Source organism: Callorhinchus milii, unplaced genomic scaffold (assembly GCF_018977255.1).
Source record: "Callorhinchus milii isolate IMCB2004 unplaced genomic scaffold, IMCB_Cmil_1.0 Scaffold15, whole genome shotgun sequence".
NCBI lineage: Eukaryota > Metazoa > Chordata > Chondrichthyes > Chimaeriformes > Callorhinchidae > Callorhinchus > Callorhinchus milii.
In genome coordinates, this window is record NW_024704756.1 from 10,594,062 (window position 1) to 10,611,061 (window position 17,000).

A 17,000-nucleotide genomic window follows, 5' to 3' on the forward strand; every position below is an offset into this window, starting at 1 on the left:
AACCTGCAATCAATACAGAGCATAATATATAAGCAGGACTTAAAGTAAGGCATTTGGCCTATTCCTCCACAAATTCCAAACTTTCCCCAGTTTAATCACATGTATTTTTCAGTATGATCTACTGGTGCTTTTACCCACCAGACTATTCAAGGATACAATCCTGTACTCATTAATAAGGTAATAGAGTAACTCCAACTCCAAAGCAATGGGCTGCTGAGAGGAAACTGGGAAAAAAAGATGACATTGGAGCTCTGATTCAAGAAACATTTTCCAGTGTTATTATTGTTTGTACATTGTTAGGGCTATTAAATTATGTGCATTTTAATTCACTTAATTATTTATTTTACTGTTTTACCCCGTATTTAATGATTCTTGAATATCTGTACTTTATTGATAAGTTTATTAATGTTTTAAAATTTGCATGAATTTTTACATTGTCTATTTAAAGCACAACTTGCATTTATATAGCACCCTTTACTCCAGGTGGTATCTCAGAGCGCTTAAAAGTTTGCATTGTAACTAAAATATAGAGAAATTAAGTAAATTACATAATTTAAAACATTGGATTTCTGTATGATTCTTACGGGTTGTATTTCTGGAAGGGAAACACAAAAATATTACTTAAGCGGCCTGCGGACGTTTTTTTTTCCCAAATCCAGTATCCGGCCCTAAGCAGCCAAAAGGTTGGACCAACATGGTTTAGTCTATGTGATTCCAAGTCCCAACATGAGGCTTGAACTCACCACCTTCTGACTCAGAGGCGAGAGTGCTAATCAAGCGCTCCAAAATGCTACCCTGTGTGAAGGGCGCGATATAAATGTATATAAAGTTGTTGTTGCTACCACTGAGCCAGGCTGATGACACACCCGTGTCACGTTTAATTGCTTGACCTTGCATTGGGAGGTCAATTTGAACATTTATAGAAAGCAATATTTTGTCTCCTTTCCCCGTGTTGCGACCCGTTGATGTAGCTGAGACCCTAGGAAGCTCCATCGTTCGTGCCCAGGGTGGGCAGGGAGAAACGCTGGGCAAGTTTCCTTACTCCACACGCCTCTGTTTTCCTAGCAGTAAGTAGGAACCTGGTTGTTAGTCGATTGGCGGATCGCTTTTCCGGGGGTAATAATCCCTTCAAAAAACAAAAAAAAATTGGTCAATTCAATCCCGCGACTGTTTGTGGGGACTCTGCTGTGAGCAATTGGCTGCTGCGTTTCGCCCACAAAATGTAGTCAATTCACTTCACAGTATATCCTGTGAAGCCATTTGAGACGTCTCGAAGACGTGATAAGGCGCCATATCAAATGCAAAGGATTATTATTGTTATGTCGAGTCAACTTTCCTCTCCTTTACCAACATGGCGGCGGTGGGCGGTGGGCGGGGCGCTCGCTGATGACGTTTTTCGCCGTAACGCTCGTTTGTTGCGTCTGTAAAACATTTTTTAAAAAATACCCGACGGACCGTGACACGAAAAAACACACACACACACACACACAATTCGGGGGGGGGGGGGTGGGGCGAATTAAACGTACAGTTTACGGCCGACACCGGCGGCGCCCTCCACCTCCTCCCCCCTCCCCCCCACCCCAGCAACAACCTTTAACACCGCGGCGGAAGTCCCGCCTCTTACCCCGCGCCCATTGGCTCCCCACCGGCTGCCGGAAGCCCCTCCGGCGCATGCGGCGCCTCCTATTGGCTGTCGCGGCCTGTCCATCGCTTAGCTGGCTCCTCCCCCCCACACTTCCCAGCGCTCGAGGAGGAGGAGGAGGAGGTGTCAGTGGGAGAGGGGGTGTGTGTATGGTGGTGGTGGGGGGGGGGGCGGAGCGGGAGGAGCGAAGGCAGAGCTGTGCGGCGGGGGAAGAAAATGTCTCTCGTAGGTGGACGCCGGGCGCTGCAAACGGATTGCTAGCGGCGCGACGAAGCGGAACAGCTCAGAGCCCGCCGGCCCGGCCGTGCCCATATGTTTCACTCGTGAACCCTCCCCGCACCGTCTGAAGCCCCTGGACTTGCGGTTTCATTTGTTTTCTGGTGGTTTTTTTTTTTGCTCTCGGCCTGGTTCGTGATGCCTGGACCAGTATGATGTCGCCGCCGCCGCCGCCGCTGCTGTGCCCTCCCCGTTGGCGTTCCAGGCCCTGCGACTTAAAAGCCCAGTGTGTCTTACGAGCTATGCCATCCCTCTAAATCTGATGTAAAAGCCCAGCGCCCAAAGTTGCCACCACACACACATACACACACACAGACACACACACACACAAAACCTCTACCCTCCCCCCCAAAAAAAACCCAACCCAACCAAAAAAAAATACATCCAAGCAATGAGCGAGTCAACGTCATTTTAAACCCAGGGCTCCAAAAAAAAGGAACGCTGCTGTTTGTACCATCAGTACATGTTGCCCTCACGAACGACTTGAGGAAAACTTAACCATTTTTTTTCTTCTTCTTCTCTCGGTGTGTGTGTGTTTTTTTTTAAAAAAAAAAGCTACTTCTACTTTTACTTTTTCTTTTTTTTTTAAAAAACCAAACAACAACAACAACAAAAAACAAACAAACAAACAAACAAAAATGGCTCAAGAAAAGATGGAGCTGGACCTGGACATTCCTGTATCATTGTCACAAAGTGATGGGATTCTGAGAAGATCCAACAGTGCCCCTATGATTAATGGGCTGAGGTATGACATAAAAGTCAGAACATTAGGCCTAGTGTGGAAGTTTGGTAAAGTGATGGAACAAGAAGGAGAGGAAGAACAATTTGAATAAAATAAGCCAAGTCTTCGGTTAGCTAAAATGTAGTTGTATCAGAACTGAATATAGCTGTTACGGTTATGACAGTGAATTAAGACAAGTAATAGTGTGCCCTGTTTTCCCAAATAAGGCACGAGTCTTCATTAAAAAACCTGCATGCTGTTGGAACAGAATTGCAATCTATGACCTAGCAGATTCGGAGTATTGCCTGAGAAAATACTTCATGTTATGAAAATTTAAGTATTTAAGTTATGAAAATTGGTGGTTGTTGATCAAATACAAAATTTCTGAACGGTGGGTGTTTCTTGATTTATAAAGAGACTTGACAAAGAATCACCAAACTCAAAATACAAATCACTTTTGTTGTGATAGTTGAGCTGTCCGTTTTTATACATTATCATTAACCAAGAAAACTAGTTATTGCTTACAGGTTATGTCAATGATGCAACTACACAAACCAAGAAATAACAATTTGAAGGGGGGACGTAGGGGGAATAATTGAGTATATTTCAAATAATCTGCTATGAAAGAAAACTGATACTAAAAATAATGATTTAGTGTGTGATTTGAAATGATTCCATAAACCCTTAGGTCCCACACGACTTACCATTTTCATTACCCATTCAACTCCGCAATTCTGCTTCCATTGCCATCAACCCACCCATCCAGCTGATGTGAAAATGATTATTTTTAAATTAATTGCATGACATTTGGCAATGATTTTAAAACAGTAATTGAATCTTCCAGATCTGATATTAAGAGACTACTTGAAAGTCATTCTTTGGATCTGTGATGTAGAGCTGCTCAATTGTTATTCGCTTGTCAGACATCTTATGATTCTACATTTAATGTGGGGTCAGACTTTTATTGGGAAATATCCTCAATCTATAGGTAACCAGCTAATGATACTTGCCTTATTAGATAGGTTGAGTGTAGTGGATCTTGATCTGAGCTTCTGTTCCCTATCCCTGGCCTTTGCTGTTAAAATGTTAATGAGCAGAGCTTATTCATCTTGCCTAGTGTAATTAAAACAAACTAGTTGTGTCGGCAGTAAGGAGCAAAAGACAGGCAGAAGCCAGGAACAGTAAACTTTCCATCCGACGTACAATGCTATATTGTGCTAGGAAACTAATACATAAGCTTGCCGAACGAATAGTGTTAAATTGAAATGTAAGGTTCCAGTGTTCACTTATTCAAAGTTCCACAGAAAAAAAACTTGTCTTATTCCAACCCCATTACTGTCAGCATTGTCATTTGTAATCTGTTGTGATCTATGGCACAACCATGTACAATACATCAATGGAGCGAGACTGCACTATTTTTTCAGTTCTAGCTGTTGGTGTGTAATGCTGCCAGGTAGACAAAAGAAGAACATTAGACCAACTGACTCGGTACCACTGAGGACGGTGCCGTGAAGAGAGGACACATAACCTGATGGGCTGGCAGCACATGTTGTGACATCACAATAATCGTGGCAACATGGACGCCTCTCTTGATGAGCTGACCCAGTACCTGTAACGTCCCAGGGATAGAGACAGGATGTGGGACAGGACCAGGAAATTAGTGAAGTGCTGGTGGGAGAGACAAAAAAACAAAAGAAGAATGGTAGAAACCGGAGCAAAGTGAGAGGATGGAACAAAAACTGACCAGTATAAGTAAAGGGATTAGGAAAGATATTGACCGTTTATGGTGAACTTAGTTTTAATTACTAAATTGAGCACAGCTACGGGGCAGTTTTTTTTTAAGACTTAGATATTTTAGTATGCCACAGGTAGTCAATTAGGCCAGCATCCAGACAGCAACTTGTGGTCAGTTAACAAAGGAAGCAATATCCTGACAACTAACATCTTTCATAGTTTGCTCTGAGCGTGATCCTTATAATACTTGAAACTAGGGATGACGTTTTCAAAGAACTATTTGTTACAACTATTTGAAGCTTTTGGGGGTGAGGCCAGTGTCGTGCTATAGTCATACCGTGAGAAAAGTTATTTTATTTGAGTGTTTTTTCTTTTCCATTATCATTGCAGTTGACTGTCATTGTAGTTTCAAAATATATCTTTGAAATATTTTATCCAATGTGAAGGAAGGCAAGTTTGAAAGATGTTATGTGAGTACTCGACCCAAAACCCGTGGACCTGTGATAAATACAATTTACGAGAGTTCTAGGAAGTCTTTTAATGCTGCACTTGTGAATGTTGAAAGTGGGGACACAAAGCAAGCAAAAATCCTCACTTTTTTTTAGGATGTATCCCTGACTCTTGATACTTTTTTTTAATGTTCCTCCATTTCTATTATGATATTTGAAGCTTCATTGCCTTTGGAATACTGTGAATCCTTTGGATTTTGTCCATGTTGGTGTCGGTGTTGCTGTTTGGACTACTGGGACACCTCAGCTTTGAAAAGTTGAGCAGCCAACTGATCATAAAGTCTAAGAAGTCCTTTGATTTCCTTTGTCAGAACTATGTACATCTTCAGTTGTTATTCCCATATGAGTAGAGCTGTCAATGCTATACATAAGTATGAATATGAGTAATAAAAAATGTCCTGAGATGGAATGTTTGCATAATAATTGGACAAGGGATTCATTTATCCCTTCAGTACCTGTTTGATGTGAGCATATTTCCAAAAACAGATTTTGTATTAAATGTACACTTGGATTTCAGTAGGGAAACCATCACTGGTTAACAATTGTGAATGTTTTTTTTCCCCTTTCCAGGCAGGGTTACTGAGGCCAATTGTAACACTTTTTCTGTTGTCCAGTTGCAATCTGGTATTGAACCAGCAACATCTGATGTGTTTGGCTAAGTGATAAATAATGTCTTTAGTTATCATCTGTTGTTATTGTTGATGTACCTTTGATGAGGTGCTTTGGGATACATTTATTTTGGAGATAAGTAAAACATGAAGATAAAATGTATCTTGTTGAACTATCATTGGTGTATCTGGAATACATCACAGATCTTTTTCACGCTTGATTAGGAATCAGACACATGCCTAGTCTATTGGATTGAACCTGAACCCCAGTAACTTTCTCTGGCTGAAATGCTTTTCTCCTTCAAATTTTCATATCTCCATGGCATAAGGAGTGATGCTTTTGATATACTGCTTTAATAGACATATAATTAAAACTGAAGTCTTGTATTTTTGCCCATGTGAGTCCAATGAATTCCCTGTCTTGTTAGACTGTTCAGTTTTGTGGGTATAATTGTAATGATATTGACTGTCATTGAGAACCAGTTTTTCGGTATCTGGGTGAATTTACACTGACAGAACTACAACAAACGGTATGTGAGTTTTTTTTACATTAGGAACAATTTGGAATACGTATTTTATGTAATTTATAAATGGTGCCAAATGGAAGTTAGATTTGGGGATAAATCAAACTTCAGTCTGGCAATATAAATTGATAATTCATGTAAAATTAGCTCGGATCACTGATGTTAGTGGTTAATAGCAAGATGATTGATACTGTAAACTAACTGATTCAGTGTGTTTAAATTATGGTAATGGGTTTATTCTCATAACACAAATGTGATGATTGCAATTCAGTAGAGAGATTCATCGAATACAACCAGGTAAATCTAACCATTCTTGGGAAATATCAGCATTGAAATAAAAGTGCGGGATGAAGAGAATCAGTCTTAGTGGATTCTGTTTGTTTTTCATTTCTGATTTTAGTGACGCCTCACAGGTTTTTCAACCAGATTCCTTACGCAACAGGAGGAACAGTACCACCGTTATGAACCGTCACAGTCAGGTAAAAAAGCTAACCACTTACTCAATAAATACTTCCTTTACTTGTTCAACATTGCTGTGAAATGTATTAGTGCACAAGTTTTGGGTTGTGTGATATTACAAGAATCCATGGAGTCCAGGACTATAAGTGAACCTCCAGTTTTTGGTTTGTGGCCATTCGGTCTGTTGTGAGCAAGTTAATGTTAGTATCACGTACGACAATGCACGTGCAATGGTCTGCTGAGGGAATTTTAAATCATGTGTATTTTCAGCAAGCAAATAACAATGTTAGCCCCAAATGTACTACTCTCCTGTGCTTAGACTTTCAACCGTGTCCATGGACTTTGGAATACTTATCAAACTTCCCTGCTGGGTTACGAGCCTGAATTTACTGTATATCCTAATAATATTGATCTTAGTATGTCCATAACACAAAAAGGGCCCATAATTTGGAACATTTCACAATAATTTGACAGTCGTGTAGAAAAGATGCAAGGATCTTTAGTATGGGAAATGGAAATGCCTCACTGTTAGTAAGAGATACCCTTCGAGTTTGGGATAGAACCACATTGTGAAGATAGATTAGAGGGAGCTTTTCCATGTATTTGGCTCAAATGATACCTGACCTGATAGCAATACTGAGCGGTGCCCAAATATTGCAAAACTGCAATTTCTAACCATTTTATAAAATTTGTAATGAAAAGTTTCCACATTTTAGTGTTTATCTTACTTTCATTTTCTAGCTTGTGCCCTCATCACCAGTTCGTATTCCCAGCAGCAGGCTACATCAGATTAAACAGGTAAAGTTCTTATGAGGTTTGAAAGCAGATGTATATTAGATCTGTTGTTATTGTCACTTAGCAGCCCTTTCTGGCAGCTCATTTTGGAGAGATTATTACAATAGTAACAAAAAAAATCCAATCTAGTGAAATGAAGGTGTTTAATTTTGATTTGACTACCTCTGCAGAGACTATTAGTTAAGAATAGCAGATGCAATTGGTCCTGTATTTATCATTGAATGCAGGTTTTGAATGTTTTTATCCATACAGTCTTCTATTCTCACTCTTGTTATTTCAATTGTTATGAAGCAGAATAAATTCTACATGGCACAGTTCAAGATCCTCATCCTCACCTACAAGGCCATTTCCGGCCTTGCTCCCTCCTACCTCTCCGACCTACTATCCCCCTACTTACCTGCACATACCCTCCGTTCCTCTGGCTCCGGTCTGCTCCACATCCCCCGCACTAACCGCCCTACCATCGGTGGCCGGGCCTTCAGCCTCTCAGCCCCTAGGCTCTGGAACTCCATCCCCCAGTGCCTTCGCCTTGCTTCCTCCTTTTCCTCCTTCAAGGCCGGTCTCAAGACCTTTCTCTTTGACCGTGCCTTCAGCTCCCCTCTCGACTCTCTACCCGCTCCTCGCTCCCTCCCTTCCCTCCCCTCACCCTGACCATTTCCCCCCTGCTTGGGTCCCGACCCAACTGTCCAGCGCCGTGGGACGTCCTCCCGACCTGAAAGGCGCTCTATAAATGAAATCTTGTTGTTGTTGTTGTTCAGGCAAATGAAGATTTTTTGCTTGCAGCTTTCCAGGCTTCAAATATCTGTTCAGTTACTGAGACGCAGCAATATTTTCCTTTTTATATAAAATAAAAGCACTTGCTTTAGAACTCTGGTTCGCTGCAGAAATATAAAATATTTATTTATTAGTTACAGAAGAAACACATGTGTGGTTTACTATTGTTTCATAAATTTTATATTGGATATCAGATCCAGTGGAATACTGGATACTGTATATTCATACATCAGGGGAATACTGTATATTCATGCTGTATGCATACTGTATACATACTGTATATAGGCAATAGATTACCCATATTTTGTTTTACCCATGATTTAACCTGAAACCTTTTTCCCTTTTACCGTTCTTTATTGCATGCCACTGATTGAAAAAGACAAATCAACTAAAGTATTCATATTTATAATTGTCCTCATAATATAAAATGGGACATCAGTTCAGTGACTGTTAGTGAAGTCAGCTTTCCAGATACAGTGAATCTGATATAGTTTGTGACCTGATGCCTGCACAGTATACTGTTAATGTACATGTAAATCTGTGCAAAGCTGCTGCTGTGACTGTTTGGGATATTTTGCTGCTTTTTATTTTTGCATTTCAGCTGTGCTCCCACTGCTGTGCATTGCTTGAATTGAGCTGATTACGTCCAGATCTTTGCTGTCAAAATGAGGATGTTCTAACCATTTGGTCTGTGCGTGCACGTGTATTCGGCCCCTCTTAAATATACTTTAAAGCACAATAGTTTCAAGCTTAATTTAGATCAGAACAGTGTCTATGAATTCAATTAATTAGCTCAACTGTTTTTTTTTGCCAATTCTGGTACTTGACACAAAGGAACAGACAGGAAACAGACGGAAAATAGTGACCCAGTGCTTCTAGCAGGTGACACTTTGTCTGAAAATGGGATTGTGAAGTACGCTTATTAACCATTTATTGTAGGAATTTCAATGGATTGCAAGAATGTAAGTCCGTGACCATGTTCTTCATTCAGAACATCCATCTTTGTTGTGCTGTGATACAGAACAGAGGCCAGGCCCTTTCTGGTTCAATCAGGACTAATGTGATCTATTTGATCCATTCATCAATTACATTATTGCGATTGCAATTTAAAAAGTGTCAAATCGTTTCCCCACAAATGTGGGTTATTTTAGGAATATTTCACAAATCGTGAGTTGTCTTTTGAAGATTTTCTAAAACAGACACATTATACTACACTTCTAGTAAATAAATTAAGGATTATTTAGTATTGCGTGATTTCTGCCTCAAAATGTGATGAGAATTTTTTTAAAAAGTAGCTACCTTGATGACATGCAGTTGTGAAGACAATTAACAAAGTAAAGATGTGTTTTATTGCCTTTCTTGCAATATGAATCTTGTGGTAAAACGTATTCGTTTTTGTGGCTCCTCTTTGCTACTATGAACAAGACAATCTCTAGATCACTTATTCGAAATTAGTGCAAACAAATATTTTGTTTTAAGGAATGAGTTTGTTATTTCAGTAACTCTACATTGCTGATGACCACATTTGAGTATCTGCTCAGGTAAGGATCAGTAATGAGATCTATTCCAGTCACACAGACTCATTAATGCTGATAAATGGGTCCATAATAGGTTTGGAAGTGATGGACCAAATTTCTAAATCCACATATTTGTATAAGGCTACTGTGTTTGTCCTTGCCATTAAAAATAGATTATGTGGTTGATTGTACACTGACATGTACTTAGCAAATGTTGTAGCATTTTGGGGATTTTATTTTAAATAGGAGGAAGGAATGGATCTCATGAACAGAGAGACGGCACATGAGAGGTAAGATTGCTGGACAAATCCTTCCTGGTTTCATAGAGGTTTTAAACCAATGTCACCACTTCCCTGCTGGCCTAGTGCTGCAAATCTCAGTCTGTGTTGAGCGAGTTGATTTCAGCTTAGGCAGGATTAAGGAGTAAAACAGTGGCCCTCCTGGGACAAGGTAGGGAAACATTAACCTTGGTTACCCTTCCTGATCACCATCCAATGGCTTTCGCTGAAAAGTGCCAATGTGTAGATGTTGGGTGAGGCAGGGTTAGCCCTGGGCTGTGACACTGATACTCTCTACGCTCACACATGAAGAATAGACACTGGGACAAGTTATACATAATGCCAAACCTTATTAAAATAGAGATATCTACACTTACTCAGAATTCCCGTTTTTCTGTTTTATATTTTCAGAGTTGAATCCCACTATCATTACCAAAGTTGCACTTTAAATGTACAGATCAATTTAATCTTGGGACGGTGGAAGGGAAAATAAAATGGTATTATGATCAGTACCTTATGTCGATTCTTTATTGATTCCAATTTTGTGTTCTGTAAACAGGGGAGTGCAGGCAGCGATGCAAATGAGTGTTTCCTGGGAAGAAAGTTTAAATTTGGTAAGTGCCTGGAGAATTTAGGAAGACAAACTGATGAGTGGATGTCATTTTTTTGTCATTGTTCGAATTTCAGTAAAGTGAATGCTGGCCAGTTTCAACTAAATATTTAGATGTTGGTTAGCAACACTCAAGTTTAGTATGAATTGAGAGAGTATTTGTTTGTCAGATTTGTGTTAACAAAGACATTTTCTGGGAGCAGAGATATTTTTAATTCTTGTGATAGAATTAACAGACAAAATGTTGAAGACCCGCATTGATTTATGAGTGCCACAGCCACTTAATATAGCAGGCTAGCTTCAAGAGGAAATTAGGCCTTGCTAAAATAAGGATGTTAACTTTTTATAACACATAATGCACAATAAATTAAGTAGATCAACAATAACAATACAAATATTCACATAAATAAACTAAACTGCAACAAAAACAACCACAGCTTGCATTTATATAGCTCCTTTCATGTGAGGTAGCATCTTGGAGTGCTGACTAGATAGACACTGCTGAGGTAGGGGAGTGGGGAGGTCTGGCCATTCATAATTATTTGAAACTAACCTTATTTTTCTATAAGAGCGACAATGACCTGGATAAATCAGCCTCTCCAAAGCGCATTGACTTCATCCCAGTGTCTCCAGCTCCATCGCCAACCAGAGGGATAGGAAAGGTAGGTAAAATGACAAAGATAATATAAGCTTAAAGAAGAGATCTCAACAATCCGTCAATGTTCTTCTACATTTCTTTTCTGAAAATAACTTATTTAGGTTGTTTACAAAGATGACTGATGCCCTTCACACAGGGCTACTGTTGAATATGAATGTTATCTCCTCTTCTGGTGATGGAGAGGGGAAGAGATGCACCATCACTGTTGTCTTGAGTGTTGTTGCTAAATTTACATATCTTACCAACTATTGTAAGGGAGACCTTAAATGATCAGATAACTACTTTGTGTGCAAGCTTCTTGTATAATCCTTGAGTTATGGTGGTTTGGGCTCCCTCAGAGGAAGAGCATTGAATGGTGAAGCTCTTTGAAAAAGTTAACTAGTCTAGTTTGTATGTGAAGGAACCTGCTTTCTCAGCTCACAGTACCAGACAAGTGAACAATAAAGAATGAATGTGAAAATTAAAAGGGAATATATAAAAATACCCCTGTAATGATTTAAAACGTACCACATGTACATTAGGGCTTTGCCAACACTTCTGTATAACTGGTTGCTTGGAGCTACGTGCACATGGTGCTATCGATTTGATCTCATATTTTCTGTTTTCTTTTACTCTCCTGATGGACTGGCTGAGATAGGAAGTGATTCTTAAGGGATTCATGACTTTGCCTTGATGTCATACCATTCTGAGATGTTGTGCGTCAAGTAGGAAGCACCTGCAGGAATTAAGTACACTTGAAAAAAGTACAGTTAAATATGATTATGGCTCTCTTCTACATCTCTCATTGATTCAGTTACTGTTTCACATTTCCATTCAAGACTGAAGCAATTGAGATGGGCTGTAAGTTAGCAGAACAGAGTTAAAATTAAAAACACACATTCTGTTCATGACATCTCCTTTTAGTACTTTGTGTCAAGTTAGATCGTGAACATCTCCTGTAAAACTGATGATACGTATTTATTTCTAGAGGCAGAAGTTAATTAAAAGTCAAATGTTACTTCAAAGTCACCAGAATATAATCCAGTTTTAAGAACTTTTTGTTGTTGATTGATGAAAGTTGTATTAACTTTCCACTGATACTGCCAGCAACGGTTGGAAACTAGGTTTAATTTCACTTGCGAACTGGGTGCAACTGAGTTAATAAAAAGCAAGGTTTCTTGTTGTGAGTGATTGCAATTAAATATGGAGGAGTTTTAAATGCTTCAGTAACAGAATCGATTCTCATTACTTCCCCCACAGCAATGTTTTTCACCTTCTTTGCAAATTTTTGTGAGTAGCAATGGGCTGCCTCCAAGCCCTGTCCCCAGTCCAACCAGAAGGTTTGCTACGTAAGTACTATCATTTTATCTGAAGTTTTTTAAAAAAACTTGCTGATGCTTTAAAATGTTCTTAGAGAACCTTATTAAGTTAGTCAATTTACTGTGTAGCGTTTCTAATATGCAAATCAAAATCTGGTAAAAGATGACTTTTCAGTGACCCTCTAACCTTATTGATAATAATCAGAATAATCCTTGGATTTGATATAGCACCTTATCAGGTCTTCAAGACGTCTCAAAGCGCTTCACAGAATATATTGTAAAGTGAATTGACTGTATATTTTGTGAGCAAAACGCGGCAGCCGATTGACACAAATGTCATGGATTGACATTTGTTAATTATTATTTATTTATTTTGGAAGAGATTATTACCCCCGGAAAATGGATCCGCCAATAGACTAACAACCGGGTTCCTACTTACTGCTAAATAAACAGGCAGAAGGAAACTTGCCAATGTTTCACCCTACCCGGGAATTGAACCCATGTCCTCTCGCTTGTGAGACAAGTGTTCTAACCACTAAGCTACAGGACTCCACAGCATGGTGAATATTCTCAAAACCCGGACTCAAATGCTGAGTAGAACTAAAGCCAATATGAATAGCTATGACAGTGGATAATCAAGTAGTGAGTGGTTACCTTAATCACCTTTTTAATCTGGATCATCATAAACTAATCTCTTGATTTAGAAATGGTGCAGTATTTGGTAAAATTCTATACCCAAGCTAGATTTCTGAGTTTATTTGAACCTGTAAACTTTCTCAGGAAATGTATTTAATTAGTGGATGTGCTGCAATGGATATTGTTCTAAAATCTTATTTGTCAACCATATGCATTTGGTATTGAGATAAAACTTGGATTTAGAAATTGAATGAAATGGATATTCTCAAAAGTATCCATATCTTCTTAGGATTACAAAGCAAATGCTTTTCATAAACATCTGGCTGAAACACTGAAATCCATTTTATGATGCTCCAAAAGCCTCAAGCGTTTTTGTTTCTAAATAATGAAATATTTGCTAAATGAAGAGCCCGAAAATCTGATTACGCAGTCTGTCCCAAGCTTTAACTAATCTGAAAAGGATGTTTGTTTTAATTTGAGGTCACTTTCAGGCTATCCTGAATCTGTGTTTTATGAACACAGCTTGTTTCATATTGTGCCTTTCACATAAAGGGACACCTCAAAGCTGTGGTAGAATACACATCATGTAAAAGGTAACTGCTCATCATTAATAAGAATGTGAGCAGAATGAGGAGATTAGCTACTTCATTTTAGTGAGGTCAATTCAAATATCAAATTATACTCTCGAATAGTGGACAGTAAAATAAATCTCTTACCAAATCTAAGTAGTCAGAGATTTCAGTTTTGTATTGTGTGTCCTGTCAGATCGGTTACATTTGGTCACAAAGCAAGTAAGAGAAGTGAACGATAACTTGTATTTATATAGCGCCCTTCACCCGGGATAGCATCTAACAGTGGCTTGATGCAAGCCGGTGGGGGGTTGGCGGGAGTGACTGCAGGCACGGTCAAAGAGGAAGGTCTTCAGAGTGAATTAACTGGCCCCAAATCCTGTAAAACATCATAGGTTTAGCACTTTTACATACTATTTTCGAAGAATAATTTGCATTAAGACTATTGTGCTGATATATTCTGGTTGGCATTCTGTGTAGTGGCTTTGGTGAACAGCGTATTCATAATGGAGGAAATCAAATTAGCAGCTGACCTCACCAACCAGAATATCAACCCATGTATCTATCTTTAAACTATTTGCTTATTCAACTTTGTTCATGCTGCAAACATCAAAAAAAAATTAAAAGAAAGCATGTTTTAAATTTTAAAACTGATTCTGTGTGAGTTGTCATTTGAAGTGTTTAAATGTTTGTTCTGGTTTTAGCAGGAGGAGTCAGAGCCCCATCAACTGTATCAGGCCTAGTGTTCTTGGGCCATTGAAAAGAAAAGGTAGTAGCTTTAGAACAAAACAGTTTTTTTCCCCTCCAAGATTTGTTTTATTGTTATTTCATTGCGATTTGCAGTTTTACTTTGTTTCAAACTCAAGTCGTTGTGCTTGTGTTTGTGTTCAACAGTAGTTGATCTATAGCCACTCTATCCTTGCATGCTTAACTGTATTTATGAGTGATACCGTGTTGGGTTTGAGTATTTTTAAATTGGTTCTTGATCTATTACAGTGCCTTTTTTTAAAACTTCGAGTAACTTTTCCACATTTGAAATTGTACATGAACCACTTTTAAGGCTGCACCTTAGATTTTCCTTATTCTTAACTACAGGTGAGATGGAATCAGAAAGTCAACCAAAGCGTCTCTTTCAGGGAACCACAAGCATGCTGTCTCCTGATGTATCACAGTCACCAGAGCTTGGCTCATGGTAAGGCAACAGATCAGTTTTCTTTTTGGTTTTAGCTTTTTGTTTATTTCTCATGCAGTTCTGTTTAGTGGGTAGCACTTTCCTGGGAGCATTTCATACAAGTGGTCTTTACTAATGTATGAGCCTGGACAGTGAATTTTGGCATGCGATTGACCACAGGTGACATCACGTGCCAACCTGATTCTGTGCTCGCCCCAAATCCACAAAATGAACTTCCAGAAAGGGCATTAGGAACAGAAACTGTTTCCTCTATCCTTGGAATGCTCAGCCATCATGACAGACAGTTTGTGTCTCTTTCATGTGATGGAGTGCACTAGAAATGATCAATTTAGTTTATCATCTGACATCCTGGTGCAGGGGTTGAATCCACAATCTTCTGACCAAGTCAAGCATGTTACCAACTAAGTCAAACTAACTTGTGGAGTTGTGGAAGTTGTGTGAAATGTTGTAAGTGCCACTGAACCTTGTTGTGCCATAGCACTCCAGCATGCTGTGTGACCGCTTTTTTTCTTGCAATTTATCTCTGCAATTAACCCAAAAAAAGCATTTTTGGAAAAAAACACCCAAGATTGAAGAGCATGTCCAAAGATTGGTTTACAAATTGCTGTACAGTCTTGCTCTTCGTTAGATGTTATCTTTTGTTTTTACCAAATCCTGTGCCCAATTTCAGTCTTTCCACAGATTGTCTCGATGGCAGTAGTGGCAGCTCAACCCAAGATTCACCAGCAAAGTCCAGTGCGATGATCGAATCCCCGGTGACGACTTCCGATTCCTCCTCTTGCTCGTTCACCCCAGTGGGCGACCTTTCACCAAAGTAACCCTCCGTTTTACGAGGTCACAGTTTGTTCGTTGGGTAATTGACGCTGCAATGTACAGGACATTGAATACAAATGAGATGCTGAAAAAAAAGAGTAAAGGAATGCGGGAACAGATGCTGCATCATTTGTAACCTTCTGGTCTAAAATGTGTTGTGCCATTAATATATGTAAACGTTAGTAAAAAAAAATGTCAGTGTTAATGAACTGGTTGTGGTAGTTTTTTGAGAAATATTTTCTCTTTTCATTCCCCCCCCACCTCAAATTCTTGTTCCTTTCTCACCAATTTGGAATTTCTAGAGGCTCACTATTAAATAGAACAGAGTCTCATTTGCCAGAGTCATAAGCTTCCAACTTTAAATTTCACCGGACAAGATTTTTAAGATGCAGATTTGTTATCTTCAAATACCTTTGAGCTTTACTTTTTTATGAATAGCACTAAATGTAAATGGTTTATGACTTGAATTTTTTTTAAAAAGAACAACTGTTGAATCGGTTTGTGCGCTTGGGCATGAATGAGCACAAATGTTACTGGCAATAATGCAGGCCTCGAGCAAAGAAAGGGTAACAGTATTTTTGCTATTATGGAAGAGAAGGAAGCGGATGCGTGCGGTTTTCCTTCCATTAGTCCTTTGTACAGGTTCTATTACTTTTTTGTGATGTTTCTTTATTCAAATGATTGTTGCAGAAGCACCTTTGCAGGGCAGTACCGTGAGGTTACCTGCATTATCATTTGCCTGTGGAGTGTTCATAGCTATTTCTTCTAATAAAAAAAATTGTGCATAGTGTAAAATACCAGAAGGAGTATACCATTGATCTAATTTAATAACATGCTTTACATCTATAGAAACTGGCACCACAGTAATTACAAAGTTACTTGGTATGTGTATAATTCATAAATATCTTTAAACAGTTTTATGTACTTCTGGTAAATAAATTATTAGTTGTAAGGCAGTTTGATTTTTCATTTTTCCCTGAAATTGATTTTTGTCATATTTTGGATTGTGTTTTTCTTGCACAGATTCATATAGTAGTGGATCTTTTCCCCATGTTTTACCACACATGAAACCTCTCTCGATCACGAGCAGGAGCAACTCCGATTGAGAGAATGCACAAATCGTCAAAAGAGCATTGAAGGAATAGAAGGATGTGGGTATTGCTAAGATAAAAGGGCTGTGTGTGGATTTGCGATCTGCTGTTGAATTGACCTGCATCGTCTTATGATGTAAAAGAGTCAATACATTCTTAAAGCAACTGGAACTGATACACACAGGGGCTCCCTACTATGCAGGTTTATTCTAAGGCAGGAAAAAAACAACAGTAACACAACAACTGTAGGGGAGTGCAGGCACCTAGGCTAGCATCAGATTACAAGAGATGGGAGC

The 17,000-nt window shown here is 39.0% G+C and overlaps 1 protein-coding gene across 2 annotated transcripts; it reads left to right on the top strand.

The window, feature by feature from the left end:
• Window positions 1–2,515: 2,515 nt before the first annotated feature.
• pabir2 (PABIR family member 2) lies at window positions 2,516–16,565 on the top strand. 2 transcript variants are annotated; one of them, XM_007892595.1, is made up of 10 exons: window positions 2,516–2,663; window positions 6,415–6,493; window positions 7,215–7,271; window positions 9,806–9,849; window positions 10,397–10,451; window positions 11,017–11,109; window positions 12,345–12,433; window positions 14,313–14,377; window positions 14,704–14,800; window positions 15,471–16,565. In XM_007892595.1, the coding sequence occupies exons 1-10, from the start codon at window positions 2,557–2,559 to the stop codon at window positions 15,616–15,618; spliced, it is 834 nt and encodes a 277-aa protein (XP_007890786.1). In that variant the 5' UTR covers window positions 2,516–2,556; the 3' UTR covers window positions 15,619–16,565. The 2 variants fall into 2 exon arrangements, with proteins under 2 accessions (XP_007890786.1, XP_007890793.1); XM_007892602.1 differs by having other exon boundaries at window positions 14,316–14,377.
• The last annotated feature ends 435 nt before the right edge of the window (window positions 16,566–17,000 follow it).

Coding starts and splice junctions, on each gene's coding strand:
- pabir2 (XM_007892595.1), top strand. CDS start 2,557: ATGGCTCAAGAAAAGATGGAGCTGGACCTGGACATTCCTGTATCATTG. Junction 11,110..12,344: donor CAACCAGAGGGATAGGAAAG/GTAGGTAAAATG, acceptor CTTCCCCCACAG/CAATGTTTTTCACCTTCTTT. Junction 12,434..14,312: donor CCAACCAGAAGGTTTGCTAC/GTAAGTACTATC, acceptor TTCTGGTTTTAG/CAGGAGGAGTCAGAGCCCCA.